This window comes from Crotalus tigris, unplaced genomic scaffold, assembly GCF_016545835.1.
Source record: "Crotalus tigris isolate CLP2741 ecotype Arizona unplaced genomic scaffold, ASM1654583v1 scf7180000017568.12009008, whole genome shotgun sequence".
Lineage (NCBI taxonomy): Eukaryota > Metazoa > Chordata > Lepidosauria > Squamata > Viperidae > Crotalus > Crotalus tigris.
The window spans coordinates 2,753,985-2,772,358 of NW_024096478.1; the positions used below are offsets into that span (position 1 = coordinate 2,753,985).

An 18,374-nucleotide genomic window follows, 5' to 3' on the forward strand; every position below is an offset into this window, starting at 1 on the left:
ATACAAACACCCGCGAAAACCTCAGAAAACATGTGTGTGTGTGTGTGTGTGTGTGTGTATGCATATGTGTACATGTTTATGAATATATGTATTCCTGTCCTAAGGTTGGACTAGAAGCTCTCTAGTCTCTTTCCAATCATATGAAAATGACTAAAATAAAAAGACCCTAAGAAAGCTTTCCAGTGAAATCCCTTTTAAAGCTGAGTGGTGGCAAAAGCAGGCCATCAATCTGCCACTTCATTCTGATAGGGCTAGAAGAAGTGCAAAGTCTAATAGGAAGAAGGAAGTGCATATATCATTGGGAATAGCAGCCTACCCTGGCAACAGGATTCCCTGCAGAGCCTTAACAAGGTGCTACATAGCCTAAACCCACTGGAAATCTAATGGATAAGAGTGAATTATAATAAGTTCTTTTTGTCAGCTGAAAGCTCTTTCTTTGGCTCCCATCTTTGGCTATGTATAGTAGAGGCCTTATACTCCCAAATTCATCTCCCTGATCTTCTCCATGGAAAGCAATTGGGTCTTAAACTTGGATTAAGAATGAGGGGAGAAGGGAGAAGGAGGAGAAACTTACATCAAAATGGATAATACAGCCTCTCTGATGAATTAGACCATAATCCTTGTTATATGTTACGTCACTTAGCTGGTGCAGCAGTCTTGCTCCAGTGACAGGTTGTGTTAAGGAAGGATAAGAATGTGAAAGCCCACAAATGAAAAACAATTCAAAAGTGTTTACTGCATTCCTGTCATCACTGGGTGATGGACCACCTCAATTTTAGGAAAGGGTGTCATAAGCCATAGAGATAGCCAGCTTTCACATTATATTAATTGAGTTCGATCCTGATGGAGCTCAAGGTTGACTCATCCTTCCATCCTTCCGAGGTCAGTAAAATAAAGACCTAGATTGTTGGGAGCCTCTACCTTGCAAACTGTCAAGAGAAAACTGTAAAGCACTGTGGGGCGGTATATAAGCCTAAGTACTATTGCTATTACTCTTCTTCCTTCCTTCCAGTGCATCAAATCTCCCTTCCATTTTTTAGAGCAGATGAAGGCCAACAGATATTTTTTTATATATCAGTTTCCCAAATGTGCAAGGCCCATTCGCTTTAAAGGAATGTTTGATTTTAGAAAATGTCAGGGAATATAATTTGACTCAATGGAGATTTCATTAGAAGCCTCCATATTTTTCCTCATATAATTTTGATCCCAGGATTGAACGGTGGCTGTTTAAACAATTCAATTAGCTTGCATATGCATAGCTTAAAATCTGTTTGCTTAAAAATAAAACAGGGCTAATTGCTATTTTGAATTATTTCAAGTAACTAAAATAAATTATTTGAAAACAAATGATTGCTTTGGTTACCTGTAATTTACAACTGTATGTCTCCAATCCAAACAGGCTAAAATTCCTGGTGGACTGGTTTTTTTTTAAAAAAATCAAACTTTCTGTTTAATATTAACCTCCAATAACTTGTTGTGCCACAGTAGTGATTCAATGTCACAAGAAAAATGGAGATATTTTGTCTATATAGGAATTAATTCTTAGTAGTTATGCCAAATAAGAATGTCAAAGGCCTATTTTGCTTCAAAATACTTTTAACAAATGCTTCAACAAAGACCCAAATTTTTGTAGCATAATCTGGTGAGGCTCCATGGGATTGTGCTGTGGGCTGCCAAATCCTACGCTTTATTGTCCTACATACCTGGCTTCCTTGAACTGATCCATGTTTTGCCCCAGTTAACATATTTTTCTATTTTACGTAAGAACAGAAAACTTGAAAGTGGAGACGTACATGAAGAGATGTGTCAAAACTGACTTGCTTTCTTCCTTGCCTGCATCAATTTCCAGCTTGCAGTTTGCCAAACAGAAATTGGAGGAGCGGGTTGGTAAATTCCTAAGGGGGGGAGGCTAAGGAATACATAAGAGCCTTCTGCCACCCAGAGAGGAGACACCCACCAGCCAGAGCAGAATGTTTTCCCAAAAGTACTGAGTGTGATTGGTTGGCAGTGAACTGTGGGTGGCTCGGGGTGAAAATGGGGTTTTACCTACACGAAGTGGGTTTTTGCGGGAAAACTTCAGAGCTGACTTTGCTTCTGCTGTGCCTAAATGGATCTTTCAAGAAAGTTTTACTCTTGGTAATTCCTACATGCCAAGAGTTTCTTTTTTTTGGACGTGCCGATGGGATGGTTGACAAGATATCTCCTTAATGGATAGCTCTGCTGAAGAATAATTTTTAAGAAGCATCCCTAAAAGAGGGACAAAAATAAAGTCTATTATTATTATGTTTGGTTGCACAGCCAGACAGATGTTTAGATGGGATTTGGCATGTTTATCCACCTACTGGTTCTTTCCAAGGATCTGGGATAGGCAGATGTTGTTGTCTGATAAAGGTTTCATCACAGGCCATAAGCTTTCCTTTTGCAATCGATTGATGGTGATTTAATTAGGCAGAGGTTTGAATGTAAAGCAGAGTGTTTTGGAAAGAAACAGACTGGACACAACACTTTACAGATAGAAAAAAACAAACCCATGAAATGCTAGTGAATGTTTTTCTAGTGAATTACAGCAAATAACATTTTAATGAGAGAACAGTCACAGTGGGCAGGTGAAGGTAGAAGATTTGAAGTTGCTTTTAACTCATTCACATCCTTAGGCTTCCACTGACTGGCTGCCCAACACTATTTGTGCTTCTTGGTGCAATTTAAAATTTATGCGCCTTTTGTTTGGACAAATGCATTTATTCATTCTTAAATTTGCTGAGTAGGTACCGAAGCTGGAAAAGAACTTTATGTCCCATTTCAGCATAACTGAAAACAGGCTATAATATTGGGTAGCTTTATTGGTGTAATTTTCCACCATAGATAAAAAAGTACTTTAGCCATGTGATGCTTGAAAAATGTTTATTATTAGTGTACCGCATGTAAGAGAGAAAGAAAACTCCTTGACAATCAGAAGCTGCATTTTTCTTTTATTTTTTTGTAAACTCTGAAAAGTGTAGGAGGATGTCATCCCTCTGGACAGAGATGAGAATTTTGGTCTGTGCCCTCCCCCTCTTTTTGGTACTGGGGATTAAATAAGCTTTATTCTGAAAGATAAATTAAGTTTTGGGGACACCTGAATCACCTATTTCATATTTTTATTTTTTTACTCTGGAGGCTTAATAAATAAGCTGGGGAGCTTTGATGGCTCAGTCTAATTCACAAAGAGAAACTACAGTATATAACTATGTGTGTATGTGTGTGAATGCCTGCATGCGTTCACACATGCCTCTTTGCTTAGCAGTCAATCCCAACAGAAATGTTTTATGTGCACCTTCCACAAAGGACAACTTTCAAAGTATTCAATCTTGAGAACGTGACTTCTTGAAGGAAGGATTCTTTGCTTCCGCAACAGATTCTTTTTGGATACATTGCCAATACTATGTGTGCAAGCAGGGACTTTTCGCTGACTTCTGCAAAAATTGTGCAAGAATTGTGGACTAGACAGGGTTATGCCCAGTCAGTCAGGCTATCCTTATATCTAAAGGCTTTACGTTTCAAAGTAATTTTGGCCATATGCTTCTGATTTCCAATGACTGCTTATTTCAGAAGCCTAGAAGGAAAGCTAGGTTGCATCATGTTTATATAATGCTGTCATGTATTTTAAGTCAGAATAACAGAATAATAGAGTTGGAAGGGACCTTGGAGATCTTCTAGTCCAACCTCCTTGGGGATAAGCAACTATGATAAGCAGCTATGATAAGCAACTGTGATAGTTAAGGACAGAACCACATGTACAAGTAGAAGTAGGATTCAGAGACTGCCCACTTAAAGTCTATCCATGGAATATGGCTTTGAGCCTCTTCTTATAATCAAGTATCAGTCCTTATTGCTTCCTATACCTCTGGTCTGGCATGTCACTGTGGTAAAATAGTTTTCATTTTCCATTGAATCAGGCTTCCCCAAAGTGGTCAGTATTAACCCCAAGGGTCAATGAGTTTATTCAAGGGGTCAATAAACAGCTGAGGGTCAAAAGGGGGGTCAGTAAATGTCTGGGGGGGCAATAGTGGCTATTAAAGGATGGAAGGTCAGTTCGGTTCAATCTTTTGGGGGTCCCTGTAGAGCTCCACACTAACCCCTGGTCCTGAAGGAGAGATGGCTAGCAAAGAGACAGTGTTACCCAGGGTTGGATGATCAGCTGCCATTGAGAGCAGCCTTGAGTTGTCATTGGGGAGTCTTGCTTTAAAGGATTGATAATTTCTAAATTTGCAAACATTGATAAAGGAACATATACAATGGGTATGTAAACCTGTATTGTTGTTTGAATTCTGTTTGGGCACTCTCCTTTTTTGCTGCTGGATAATTCACCTTTCTAATGGTTTAAGTAATGAATCATTGTGTGGGAAAGAAATAGCCCAGATGCCATCTTCACCAAGTGTTGTAACTACAATTCCCCAAATTCCTATTGGTTATGATGGCTGATAATTATAGGAGGTATAATTCTTACTTTCTTGGAGGGCACCAGCTTGAGGAAGCTGGCACAGAATGCAATTATTTCTCACACTACCTGTAAGTCTGATTGAGTATCTGTGTGATGAGGTCAGAAAAAAATACACGGAGCATCATCCTTGAATAGCTGTTATATTCAGAACGATGATTTTCAAGACAATAATTTATCCCCGCATTCATGATACATCTTCTAAAACTTCAAAGCATGAACAAGATCAGAAATCTTGCCTTGAAGTAATATAATTCTCTACAGTCAAGCGTAGAGAAATGCATTTGATGCCTCTTCATCTGAGTGCAGTTAATTACATGGTTCATTCATGACTTGCATTTTGACCTTCACATATTGTACATTTTGTGAACGTAACAGAAGAATTATGCCTTACTTACTATAGAAATGATGGTAATTTACAAATCACCTCACAACTACATGGTGACAATGTTTGCATTGCTATTATGACTGATTTAAAATATTGTTTGAGAACGTTGGGACGAAAATAGTTTATCCCTAAAGTTTCTTGTTTTTACAGACTGATAGGTAATTTACTAAGTTGAATATTTAAATTCTGGTGTCCATCCTTGTAGCTGAGGTAGAATTATGAATAGGAGGAAAACATTTCCTACCTAAGTCTTAAATGGTTTTTCAGTTTGTGACATGACAGTGGCAAGCCTCTGTTTAAACATGCAGAGCTTGTTTTCACAGAATAATTGTAGAATGAAAAATATAGATAGTGGTAGTGCTCACTCTGAAAATTTGACTAATCAAGAATATCCGCAATTGACTTTATTTTCATGCTCACAATTATTCTCTAGAGCCATAGAGGTGCAGTGGTTAGAATGCAGTATTGCAGCCTAATTCACTGCTCATTATCAGGAGTTCAATTCTGACTAGCTCAAGGTTGACTCAGCCCTCCATTTTTCTGAGATCGGTAAAATGAGGACCCAGATTGTTGGGGGCAATATGCTGACTGTATAAACTGCTCAGAGAGAGCTGTAAAGCACTAGGAAGCAGTATATAAATATAAGTCTAAGTCACGGGTGTCAAACTCGATCGCGTCAAGTGATGTATCGTGTCATTTTTTGCTTTTGTGGAACTGGGGTGGGCATGGCCTGCACATGATGCATCTGGTCCGCAGGCCGCCGGTTTGACACCCCTGGTCTAAGTACTATTGCCATTGCAATTGCTATTCCACTGTTATTTAACCAGCCATGGTGTCCTCTAATCCATAAGCCAGCTATAGTTCATATGGATCCTGAAGGTTAGCCTGATGCACAACGTTCTTCTGAATACCTTCGCTTCTTGGGTCTGGTAAAGAAAAACAGCTCTTCCCCCTAGAGTCCCAAAATATGTAATGTCCTGTTCTGAAATCAGTGGGTGTAGTTTTAAGGTGTCCATAAATTTCATGGGAGCATTTACATTCCTGAGAGAGGGAGGAAAGAAGGGCTGAATCCCAGCCCACATGCTGAAATCAGGTTTTAAAATAGCAGTATTTGTGTCAGGGGAGTCTGTTTTAAAGTTTCATTACTGAAAGAAAGACCTTTCTTGCATATGACCCACAGGATCATCCAAAGAATGAAGACCATCCCAGCTATCCAGCTAATGCAAGCAGCTATCCATATCAGGCAGCAGTGACATAGGAAGATGGTAGAAATGGATGATCATTTTCATTAAAACGGTAACACAGTAATTTTACATTACATTGAAGATGGCAACAGTGACAGCTCCTACATTTTACCAAGAAAACAACAAGCATAGACAATATTATGGTGGAGAAGGCCTATATATGCTTAGAGACATCACTCATCTGATGGCACAGACAAAAGGTTATTAAAATTCTTTATTGATAAACATCAGTTAAATCCAGCTCTGGACTTTCCTTCCCTCTGTTCCAATATATAAAACTGAAAATGTTCTTACTAGCTATGAATAAAAATAAGTTTGTGTACAATAAGCAAAGGGTTGTGTCCATAAAATTATTATTTTCCTAAAATTATTATATTATAGTATAAATCATTTAATACATAATAATAAATTATTATTAATAATAATAACATTATTATTGTTATGAGCTTGAAGAGTGTAATAAAGAGATAATTTTAAATTATCATCCCAAAACATTGCTGTACTTTAGCTATTATCCTTTTAAGGTTGTTGTCTCAAACACAATCATCATAGTTATTTTTTGTGGTATATTTAATGATGACCAAAGATGAAACCAGAATTCCAGAAGTATAGGCTATCATTCACTTTCCAACTCTATTATCTATACTCATACCATATTTTCATTTGCCCACAAGGAACCCAGCATAGCTTATTTTCAAGGCTTCTAGTCACAGTTATAGTATAAATCACTTATATAATAAGCAAAGAGGCTATAAAGTTTTAGGGGGGTTTTTTAAATGCTCTAAACATGTGGGCTACCTTGCCTAGACTGGTACAGGAGCACTTTGCAAAATGTTTTAATTCAAATCTGGCAAGGGCCTAAATTTATGGTAACCTTGAGGACTATTTTTAAACCATCCCTGAAAAGAACAGAGTATGTATTGATGACTACTCCAATCTGGGAGAGTGGCTCAGAGATCATAAGATGTTGTGAGATAAGAGGGAGAAGTGAAGGTTTGAATGTCATCTGAATGTCATTTGAAGTTCAAAGCTCCTTCCTTCTCAATATAGGGTGCCAGAGTAGGAAACAATCCCATAGTGGTACAGTAGATTTCCCATTTGTTAATGACAGAAGAAGTTAAGAGTTGAATAGGACAAACTAGAACACTCTCTGCCTTTTCTTCCAGGAAATAGTGCTTCTTACATTGTAGATTCTTTAACTAACACATGCCCCCCACCACCAGGCATACAATCTCCCTAAAGTTTTTTGTTAATCTTATTTTAAGATTTGTAATAACCAAGCCATTATCGATCTTGTTTCATTTACGGATTCCTTTGATAAAAGTGTATCAAAACAGGCTCCTGAAGGGTTTTCGTATTATTGTTGTTGTTGCCATTTTTTGTAGTAAATATCATGCTGCACGGGAATTTCTGAGCTCATTATATTTGGCAGTCGGATGCACACCTTTTCCTTTAGGCACTGCAATCTGAATTTGGAAGGGAAGGGTGTCTAGTATTTCATTATGGTGCTGCACAAGCTGGATAACACCTGTGATTATTTTTCCCCTTTAGGAAGGAGTAAGCATGCTGACGAAGACAAAAAGCCAATTTTGCTGTTTCATGAAACACAAAAGGAATATTTCTCAGTATATCCTTTTCACTGAAATGCATATTTACTCCTAATAATCTGTTTGCTTCAGCAGAACATACTGTACATGGTTTAGTGTCACTGGAAGATAAATGGCACTTGGTAAAAATTATGTGTGTTTTTTTCTGCAATTGAATGCCAACATTGAATGTTAGAGAGCACTTGAATAAAATCGAATACTCTCTGATTCAAATATTGTCCCTTCAATTTGTTGGGCTGCTTGTAACAGGGGTCCCCAATAGTCAGCGGCCCATTGGGAACTGGGCAGTGGTGGGATTCAGCCAGTTCGCGCCAGTTCAGCAGAATTGGTAGCTAATTTTTTGTTGCCCAGGCCCAGAAAGGACTTCTGGAAGCTGCATCCACACAGAGAACCTATTGTTCACATATTTGAATCCCACCACTAGAACTGGGCCATTCAAGGCAGGTGAGTGTGCAAGTCTTCATTTACACATGTATGGAAGCTAGTTTGAGTGGCCGAAACCATCCCCTTCCCCCCCTCCCCCACCGCTGCCACTGCAGGTTGGGGACTGCTGGCTTATAATAAAGAAAGATGCCAGAGAATATTTTCCAAGCTGTGCATATACACTCTACCAATGAATTGCTGTTTTCTTTCAAATCTCAATTTCACCACAGCCAACTTGCTGTGAAACAATTTGCAGTGGGACAATCCAACAATTCATTTATTTAAAATTCTTAGAAAATTATTTTAATTTTTGTCATCCACATTTCATTTCGTCCCTCCTTTGGCATCCTTTCTTTAATGATTCTATTCTACCATTTCTTCAATATATTAGTGTAAGTCTCGTCCCACATGGAAAGTTGTCCCATGGTGAGTTGGTCATGGTTAGTTATCCTGCAGCAAGTTGACTGCGATAAGTTGGCTACAGCAGATTAGCTATGCCAGAGGTGGCACTCAGAGACCTCTCTGTGGGCCCCTGCACCGTCGCCCCAGTCCTAGGCCTTCAGCTGGGTTTTATAAAACCTTTTCGCTTTAGGCCTCTGCTGCCGTGTGCAAAAAAAAAAAAAAGGTTCAATCAGTCAACTTCTCGCGGGAAAAAAAGATCTTGCAAAGTTGGGATTGATTGAACTTTTTAGTCCACCCAGTCTGCCGTTACCACTGCAGCCATGCCCACCCAATGGGCCACACCCACCGGCACTCGACAATGCATAAGTGGGTTTTGGGTTGCAGTTTGGGCACTCAGTCTCTAAAAGGTTCGCCATCACTGGGCTATGCTGTGTTGGCCGCAGCAAGTCAGACATGGCAAGTTGTCCTAGACCCAGGTGCATAGTAGAGCAGGGCAAAATTATGGAAAAACATGTGGATAAATTGCCTGATTTAGTAGAGGTCTGTTATTGAAAAAAAAACACATTCATATAGTTTTGGCTGTATGAAAAGCAGGACCACACATTTTCTCTATTCCTTGTTACCTATTAAAAACTTTGATATTTATCACCTCTCAATTATCTAGCATTCTTTCTTTTTCTCTTTTTCTTTCCTTTCTTTCTTCTCTTGCTCTATTCTGTCTACAATTACTTGCAAAAGTTCTTTCCTTCTTTTTGTAATAGAAACCAAAGAAATTGCATAATGAAAACATATGTCCATTTATTTTTATGTTAGGATATACTGTTGTATGACATTGTTTATCAGTTTCAAGAAGATGCACGAGCATTAAATTTTGATGTGGAATGATGTGATGGACATTTCGGTGTGATCATATTTTGAAGGAGCAAACTCCATAGATTATCTCCAGTTTGTGCCTTGTGAAATCAGTTTTTATTTCAGGACTTTCATTCAGAAAAGATTCAGCAAATGGGCCAAGAAAACTATACAAGATATTATGAAATAGGGAAGTTTCAGTTATAGTAAAATAAGATTTTGAATACAACCTTTTCTATATTTTTAATTATGTTTTCAGATTAGCATAAAAGAAAACAAAGTGCCTGTGGTTTCGCAAGATTTTGCAGTAATGATCTGTATTGTAGAATTGATTTTTATTTCATTCAGTGCCTTTTCTTTTATGATAAACTACAGTTCTCTGAAAAACATTTTTTTTTTGATGTGCAGATCAAATCAATCAATCAATCCAAGCTGGGAGAAGGTTTCATTTATTAATCTTCATTTTTCCTGATACATTGAAACCAAATTTCTATCTTTTAGGAGATGAATACAAGACACAAGAGAAACCTACAATTAACTTCTTTCACCAATGAAATGTGCTAACTGGCAACCCCATTAATTAGAACTGTCGATCTCGAGTTGTTTAGAAAGGCACTCCTGATGCGGGACTTGAGGAAACTGGCCCCAACAAACTCAAAGGGGAAATTTTGGTCTCTTCATTTTCAGAGATTTAGATCACAGGTTCACATAGCCTTGTTATGGGAAATATTGAGTGCTGAGGCTGGGCTGTTGGGGTTATAACTAGGATGAAAAATGTTTCTTGCTTCAGTGAACTTAGTATTGACTGTGACTTGTTATGATTTGGGGAGTCTTTATGGATGCCTATTTGTAACAAGGAATCATGCCACATTGTTCTCCCACATTTTGTAAGACAGCCAGCAAAACCATCCACGTGTCTCCATAATACACTTCTTGAAGATCTCTGTTGCCCTGTTGCAGGTATTCAGGAAATCAGCCAAGCTGCACCCCAAATATGTTGGGGTTGTACTTGGTAGACCAAGAATAATTCATTTATGTAATTATAAATTAGAGTTTCTGGTGCAAAGGTGATCCAGATAAAAATTTTCAACAGTAAAGAGATATGTTTTTGCCATCATAGGCAGAACAAGAAAGCTTGTTCCTCATAACCTTCTCTCACCAACCACAGAGCATTTTTATCCTGTTTCTAACTGTCCCCACTTTATTTTTTACTATTAGTGGGCTTGAGTGTTATTTTGGGAATAAATTCAAGAAATAAAGCAAAAAATAACAGGTTTTTCTATATAAATTATAGTAGTATGTGAACTAGACACAATATTAAAACCCCCAAAAGTCTTCATTGTGTTTCACCAGTTTTTATCAAATTACTTGAAATTCTTAAAACAAACAAAGCTAGTAGTCAAACGTAAACATAATTACAACAACCATGAGCCATTTGAAATTATGAGGTTTTATAATACTGCCATACAAGAATAGTCTTTCACTTAGGTGATAGGTTGACAGGTTTCTCTTAGAAACCATATTTATAGCTTTAAGAACCATAATCATAGTCTCTGGGATTATCCTCTGCTTTCTTATGGCTCTTCAGACATATGACTATACCAGATCAATTGATTCTTTCCTCCAGGCCATTTTTTTAGGCATCTTCTATAATATGGCAGCTCCAGTTAGGTTGAGTCCAACATCTTGAATATCTAGATTCCACCGTCTTCTAAGAGTTGCAGACATGAAGCATCTGGAAAGCACGAACCTGTGATGTATTCTAGGCTGATGTTCTAGTATACAAGAAATCTTCTATCTTGCATGTTTTGGAGGGCATAACATTCTCAACCTGGGGTATTTTTTTCCTCTTCCAGATTTGTTTTTAGTTTTTTTGCTTCTTTGAAGCATCAAGAAAGCTGAAGACCTTTAGTACACTGTGGGATAATATTGTTTGTCCTCATCTGTTGTAATCTCATACACTATGGAGCAGATTTTTGGGTTTCACATGCGCTCAACGGTACCAGAAATGCCCACTTAATTTGTAAACTATCTCTGTTGAATGTGCCTGATGTTAAGAACCTTTTTAATAAATGAAAAAGTTAAGCCCTATCTTTAGCCAGCATATGGAAAAGGACCAGGTCCTCTGTATCAGGGGTCTTCAAACTTGGTCCTTTTATGACTTGTGGACTTCAACTCCCAGAATTCCCCAGCCAGGCACGCTGGCTGAGGAATTCTGGGAGTTGAAGTTCACAAGTCATAAAACAGCCAAGTTTGAAGACCCCTGCTCTATACCAAGTTTGGGCATTATCACAGGAAGGAAAAGTAAATGTGAATTGATTTTCAAAATCCTTAACACCCTAGTCCAATAATTTAACAGCTTCATGGTCCCTGAGTGTTTCTGTGTGCTACGCTCTCCGGGGTACCCTTGAAAGAAAAAAGATAATCTGAGGCAATCTGGATCCAACTGTGCATGATGAAACACAATGTGAATGACTACATTGCAACAGGACCACCCAGGGAATACATGCATAATATGGATCATAGAATTCTCCTGTAAGCTCTTTCCAGGCAGTTGGATGTATAATGTTCTAACAGGAGCAGTGCGGTGTTTGATGAGGTATTTTAAAATGCTTAAGAGATTCAACAGTAGTTTATAATACAGTGAGAAGAACTAAAATCAAAGAGCGCGAGGAACCCTTTGCAAACATCCATAGCCTTCTCTGGTTCATAACTATGTTTGATACGCCATCGCTGACTTCCTTATAAGAATTTTACTTTTGTACACTGCCCAAACTCCTAGATGAACGGCCATAAAACATGATAAGTAAATAAAAATAATACCAGATTTGGCTGACAAACCTTGAGGGATGACTGCCCTTTAACCAATGCTGTCTGAGCGCTGCTCCAAAGATGGCTAAATGCTCGATTTACTCTGGCATTCAGCAAAGACACTACTTTCCATAAAACACATCACCTTTATTCTCTCTTCATAGGAGCACATGTGAGATTAAACGATGTCAGAAGTTCTATATTTAAATTAGCTTTTCCCAAACTGCCACTCTTCAAACGTGGGAACCAGATTGGGGAAGGCTGATCTAGACAACGCTTGGGGTTCAGCCAGACCTTTGAACTGAATTGCTCAACATTTAATAATGGGTAGCTTCACATCAGAGCAACTTGGGCAAAAATGCTTCTTCTGGTACCAGAATGTAGGCTTGTTATTTTTGTTTCTTTTTATAGAAAAATGACCCATCAATTTTTTAAATCATTTTTCTTTAAACAAAAAAGAGGCTACTTCTGAAAGCCGTTTACTTGCCATAAGTTTATAAGCCACAAATACTTTTTGTCCTGTAATCACTCCTTCAAACAAGGCAAAACCACTAATGTAACCATGTCCTCATCAGTCTTATGAAGAGAGGACAAGGTTGCAAGTGGTATATTAGTGAAAAAATTTGGTTCCAAATGTTTAAACTTCCTCTTGTTTCCAGGATTTTCATGTCCCCTCCCTTGTAGTGTTCTGGATAACCACACAAATGTGATATCTTCTTCATAAATCTGTGGTCACAATTTCATTTATAAAGTGAAAGCCTTGGTAGCCCAGATCAGGAAAAAAAGTGGTTTTTTTTTTTCAATCATTCTACCAAAAAACGTATCCGGGAATTCTTGTATGCTTCACCGCAACCATCACAAAAGTTTTTACAATCAGAAAAATGCAAAGCACATTGATCTTCTAATACCTGCCTTTGTTAGAGAAAGAATTAAGTTTATTTTTTGTAGAATTGGCTATTTGATTTTTTCCCCCTCCAATCCCACCCACCACCCCACTTTTTTTTACCTCCCAAACTGATCAAATGAAGGCAGGACCGGCATTATCCTTGTATTAGAACTGGACAGTTTACCATGCAAAGATGAAGAGCTATTTGAGTTAAATCTTCATACTGCCCATCTATGGGCAACCTCTCTTAGAAAAGCAGCCGAGTGCTAAGGATAATAATAATAATAGCATTACAAGATGGTTTGGTGGTTATTTTTGTTTGAGTTCTTTTAAAAGCCATACAGTTTTAACTAAAGAGTTCTTTTTTTCTCTCTCAAAAAGAAAGGGAAAAAAATGACGGTATAAATAAATAAATAAACAAACAAACAATACTTTAAAAAATATACGACTAGAAGAAAAAAGGGGTCTGCCCCATCAACACATATATATTTATGACATGCAAGAGATTAAAAGAGAACTGTTCTGAGTTTTCTTATCCAAAGCAAATCAGAACTAAAACATTTAAAACAAACAAACAAACAAAAAACAAAAACAAAATAAAATTGCAGGAATTGCAGAAGAAAGCTCAGATTCAATTTGGTTTGCAAATACCACATTTTGGAAGCATTGCGTTTAAGGTATTTTGAATACCATCAAAAGGCACCAAAGGATTGACTCAGCCAAATCCATCAGAGGCCATTTGTGGGGAATTGTGACGGCAGGTTGCAGCTAGTGGTAGCCTTCCTGCCCCTTTCATGAATGACGAGTCAAAATGTTCCTGCGGCAAACCTGGTCTTTCTGACTTGCCTTTGTTTTTCCTGTCTGAGGCTCTTTCCAGATAAGAAAATGGGGCTTTCTGGCCTTTAGAATAAAGTTACATTAGCCTGCATTCAGCAAGAATAGTGCAGTCTCCTGTCCAAATGCAGTGAAAAGAGAATTTGCATTTGTGGAAGGGAAACAGCTCTTCTTTGCTGAGTGGGATGGGATAGGGCAGGATATCACTGGGGAAGTTTACCTAATTCCTAAATTTTAAAAAATAAGTCTTGGGTTTTTTGTTTTTGCTTTTGCTTGTTTGTTTAAAAAAAGGACGGTTGCATCAATGCTGGACCCGGAATCAACAGAAGTATAGGTAAAGGAAGAAGACAAAGAGAAGGAAGTCAGAAAGCCTTAGGTGGGTTAGTGTGGCTTTAATGGTCTTCATCTATTCCTAATGTAAGTAAGTTAGTGACATGGTCAAAGTGAAGACGGATCATAGGTCACCTCTGATGTCACAGACACTACTCAACAGGTGACAATGAGAGTTGTGCACCTAGACTTCACTGCACTTTCAAGGCAGTGAGTCCTTTGTGGAAGGGGTGAAAACCTGAAGATGGTGTTTTTACAGGCTGCAACCTTATGTTGTTATGTTATTTTTAATCCAATGTGCAATCTGGGGCAAAAAAAAAAAAAGATTTATCTCTCACAAGAACTGAGTTACAGGAAAACATTCATTGTGTGGTAAATGCGCACAATAAATGATCATCTGGAAAGGCCCTGAGTTAATAAAAGGAACACACCACTTTAAAAAGGTAAATGATCAATTACAAGAAATGAACCAACGGGTATCTTAATTCCTGTTTCCAAACAATGTAAAACAAAAGAAAAATCTCCAAGTAATTTTTTTAAAAAAAGAGATAGCTTAATCCAATGCATCTTTGTTTCATGGCCTTGGCTGAGTTTTGTTTTCTTTTTTCATAAATATAATTTAGTAATCTTACTTTGGTTCTAGATTACAAATTATATTTGTAAAGGAATTAAATTTATCAGTAACTACTGGGGAAATGAAAGCATACAGATTTCAAGCTCACTGTTGTGGTAGCAGCTTGGTCGCTTTAATTACTTAAAATTCAACTGTTCCTAATTTGCTTTGCCATCCAATTTCTTTATATTGGGGGGAAAGCAATAAATGTTGGAATCTGAGAGTTTACCTCTACACAGTTAGTGTCTGCAGAGGAATGATGAAAAAAAACAAAAAACAAAAAACAAAACGAGAAGAAGAAAACAGGACAATTTTTTTTTAAAAAAAACTTTTGTTTGCTAATCTCCAGAATATTAGATTCCCAAAGGAGCATCCTTTCTCCCTCCTAGTTAACCTTGTCTTGAAATATATACAGGTTATTTGTTGCGGCCACTGCTATTATATTTTCTGAAGGATGCCAAGCTGTATGCAGGATCTTTTTGCTAAAGTCCAGACTGTCCACGCTAATTTCATCTTTCCTCCTTTTGCCCCCAACACAAACTTTGCGAGGCTTCAGGATGGCACGGGGTTTGCTGTTTTCTCTTGAGGCTTCAAGAGTCACATCACGCTTGGTATTGCGATCAAACATTCTAAAGAAATTGTTGTAGGAGCCAGTCATGATGACGCTGAGAAAAAAAAAAAAAGTCCAGTGAAATTTAGAATCTTTTTAGTTTTTCTTCTTCTCTCAACCACATCCCATTTCAGGACAGATCCAGCTTTAAAAAATACCTACCATATCTCCTTCCTCTCTTAGGCAGTGTGATGGCTCAGTGGTTAATGATGCTGAGCTTGTCAGCTACAAAGCTGACAGCCCTGGCTTGAGACCTGAGCGCCACATGACAGGGTAAGCTCCTGTCACTTACCCCAGCTTTCCTGCCATCTAGCAGTTCGAAAGCATGCAAATGCGAGTAGATAAATAGGTAACACTTCAGTGGGAAGGTAACAGCATTCCGTGCATCTTGTCGTATAGCCATACTGGCTACATGACCACAGAAATGTCTTGGGACAATGTTGGCTCCCTTGGCTAAGAAATGGAGATGAGCACTGCCCCCTAGAGTCAGGCAAGACTGGACAGGGGAAACCTATCTTTACCTTTATTTCCTTTCTTGGGAAACCCCAAAGCAGTGAGGGATAGAATAACAGGTCAGGAGGCAATTTGCTGGCTCTATAAATGTCAACTTAAAGGGGGACTATAATCACCATTGGTAGTTAGGCCAGTTACAGCTAATGCATTTATGCAATGAGAGAAGTCTTCCTTCTTCATTCCCGCAATTTCCATTTATAGTAAGGTAAGATAGCTAAATTGGACCACACTTTGGTAGGTGGCATGGGGACAGTTGCTGGAAGTCATCTCATTTCTTATCATTATTTCGTGTGTTTGTCCCAATTCACAAAATGCAGGATGATGACTTTTTCAAAAAAATCTTAAATATCAGAATAATGATCAGTCAAATAAGCACTAACCACCTGAAAAGAGAATGATGATACATGGATCCAATTAAAAGCTTCAGCAAATTCAACAGCTGGCTTGGTTGCCCCCATAAATATTTAGATCAAGGGGAATGCTGCTTGCAAATAAGGAAGGATCCCAGTGCAGCACCATCCCTTAGAAATAGGGCCGTTCTTGGGACTGGTGGATTCAGAGAAATACTCCTGTCCACAGATCCTGCAGCCTAATATTTAGACTGAAAATGTAAAAACTAATTACAATGGCAAGTTAATTTCATGCTTAATTTTATGTTACAAATGAGTAATATTTGAATTACTTTTTAATTTTCTAATTGTCCATAGCTGAAAGTATAATGTTGACAAAAAGAAAAATCCTAATTCCATTAGCCATAGTTTCCAAGGAAGAATTAAGCAACAATTATATAGGTCATTTTAATTTCATTTCTATTTCATAAATGGAGCCAATTAAATCTTGGCTTTGCATGCCTAGCTATTTTAGAAATTCTAATTTATGTCAGTTAGTGAAAGTTACTTTGCATTTTAAAAAAACCCACAGCTCATCACAATGCTTATGTACTATAAGAACATTAATAGGCTGGCATCATTGTGTGCAGCTCATTTCATTATCAGTCCTCTGCTGATCAGGTTTTTGGGATCTGTAGGCTTGGCCCAACATAGCAGTACTCATTCAGCTATCTTAATTCAAGTAACTTCTCTTCAGATTGCTTGCAGCCTTTCTTTATATGTCTAATGTTAGTTTTCTGGATGACAAGAAGAGCTGACGAAAACTTCCGGTGGGAGGCGACGGCGATGGCGGCTAGCTTTTAGCCGTCCAGCTGGGGAAGTGTCAGAGCCGCGGAGCGCAGCGCGCATCAGCTGGCCCGCGGCTCGGAAATCCCTTCCCGGGCAAAGGGAAGGGACAGAGAACGCAAGAGTAGAGGTAGAACCCCTGAACCCCCTCTGGATTTATTTCTAGAGGGGGTGAAAGGAGTGTTCCCTCGGAGCTCTTGCTGATCTCCGCCTCCCAGCTGTTTTTGCTTCCTAGGAAGCAAAAGAAACCGCCGCTTCTATCTCCGTGTTTACAGCATTTTGGTGAGTAATTTTTAAACGGACGGAGCAGTTTAAAGGATTTTTTGTTATATTTTAGGTGTTTATTTTTTTATCTTTTGATTTTTACTATTTTTCCTCCTTTTTTTTGTTATACTAGTGAAAGGATTTAAGATGGCGTTTTGAAACTGTCGGAGTTTTTTTTCCTTTCTCTTTTGTTTTACTTTCCCTTTCTAAGGACTGTTTTTTGCTTCTGCTTTTGCTTTTGGTTTAGAATTTTTTCTTTTGAACTGTTTGCTCTTTTACTACTTATTCTTTGGATTTACTCTGGACTTTTAATGACTATAGTTTGTCTCTTTTTAAAAAAATTTTTTTTTTTTCTTTCCTCCTCCCTTTTTGGCTGGAGGGGAAAGGGAAGTGACAATTGTGCTTTTTAAAATGGCTTCAAAGAGGCAGCAGCCTTCCTCAGCACCTAAGGTTATTTCTTCTCCTATAACTTCCACTGCACAGCTACAACAACAATCTAAACATGTACCACCGGCTCAGCCACCACCCTCCCCTCCTCTACCTGGACTTTCAGTACAAGAGGTTAGAGGCATAATGGGAGAGATTGTAGTTCAAATGAGAGAGGAAATGAATCAATTTGTTTCACAGATTAAATCAGAAATTAAATCTGATCTCAAAGAAGAGATAACGGGGATAAAGTCTAAATTGCAAGAAAACAATAATGAACTACGACAAGATATATTGGCAGCTGTTTCAGGTTTGGCTACTGTGGTGGTTAAGCTCGACGCAAGGCTTGAGGAAGTGGAAGACAAAGTTGACTCTTTGGATGATAAAATTCAAGACGTGGAAAGGAAGGTGGACTCCTCACAAGAAGATATTTTGATGTTTCAGTACAGACAGATGGAGTATGCCTTGAGGATTAGAGGCCTCAAGGAAGATATCAATCAAGATTTGGTGGAGGTGGTC

General features: G+C 38.2%; 1 protein-coding gene across 5 annotated transcripts in view; it reads right to left on the reverse strand.

The window, feature by feature from the left end:
- Window positions 1-9,826: 9,826 nt before the first annotated feature.
- PPP2R2B (protein phosphatase 2 regulatory subunit Bbeta) overlaps window positions 9,827-18,374 on the reverse strand; it is a 283,772-nt gene continuing 275,224 nt past the window's right edge. For all 5 annotated transcript variants that reach the window (XM_039351753.1, XM_039351762.1, XM_039351781.1 and 2 more), the window contains one exon: window positions 9,827-15,532. In XM_039351753.1, the coding sequence (XP_039207687.1) occupies window positions 15,253-15,532 (280 nt within the window). In that variant the 3' untranslated portion in view covers window positions 9,827-15,252. The remainder of the gene's footprint in view (window positions 15,533-18,374) is intronic.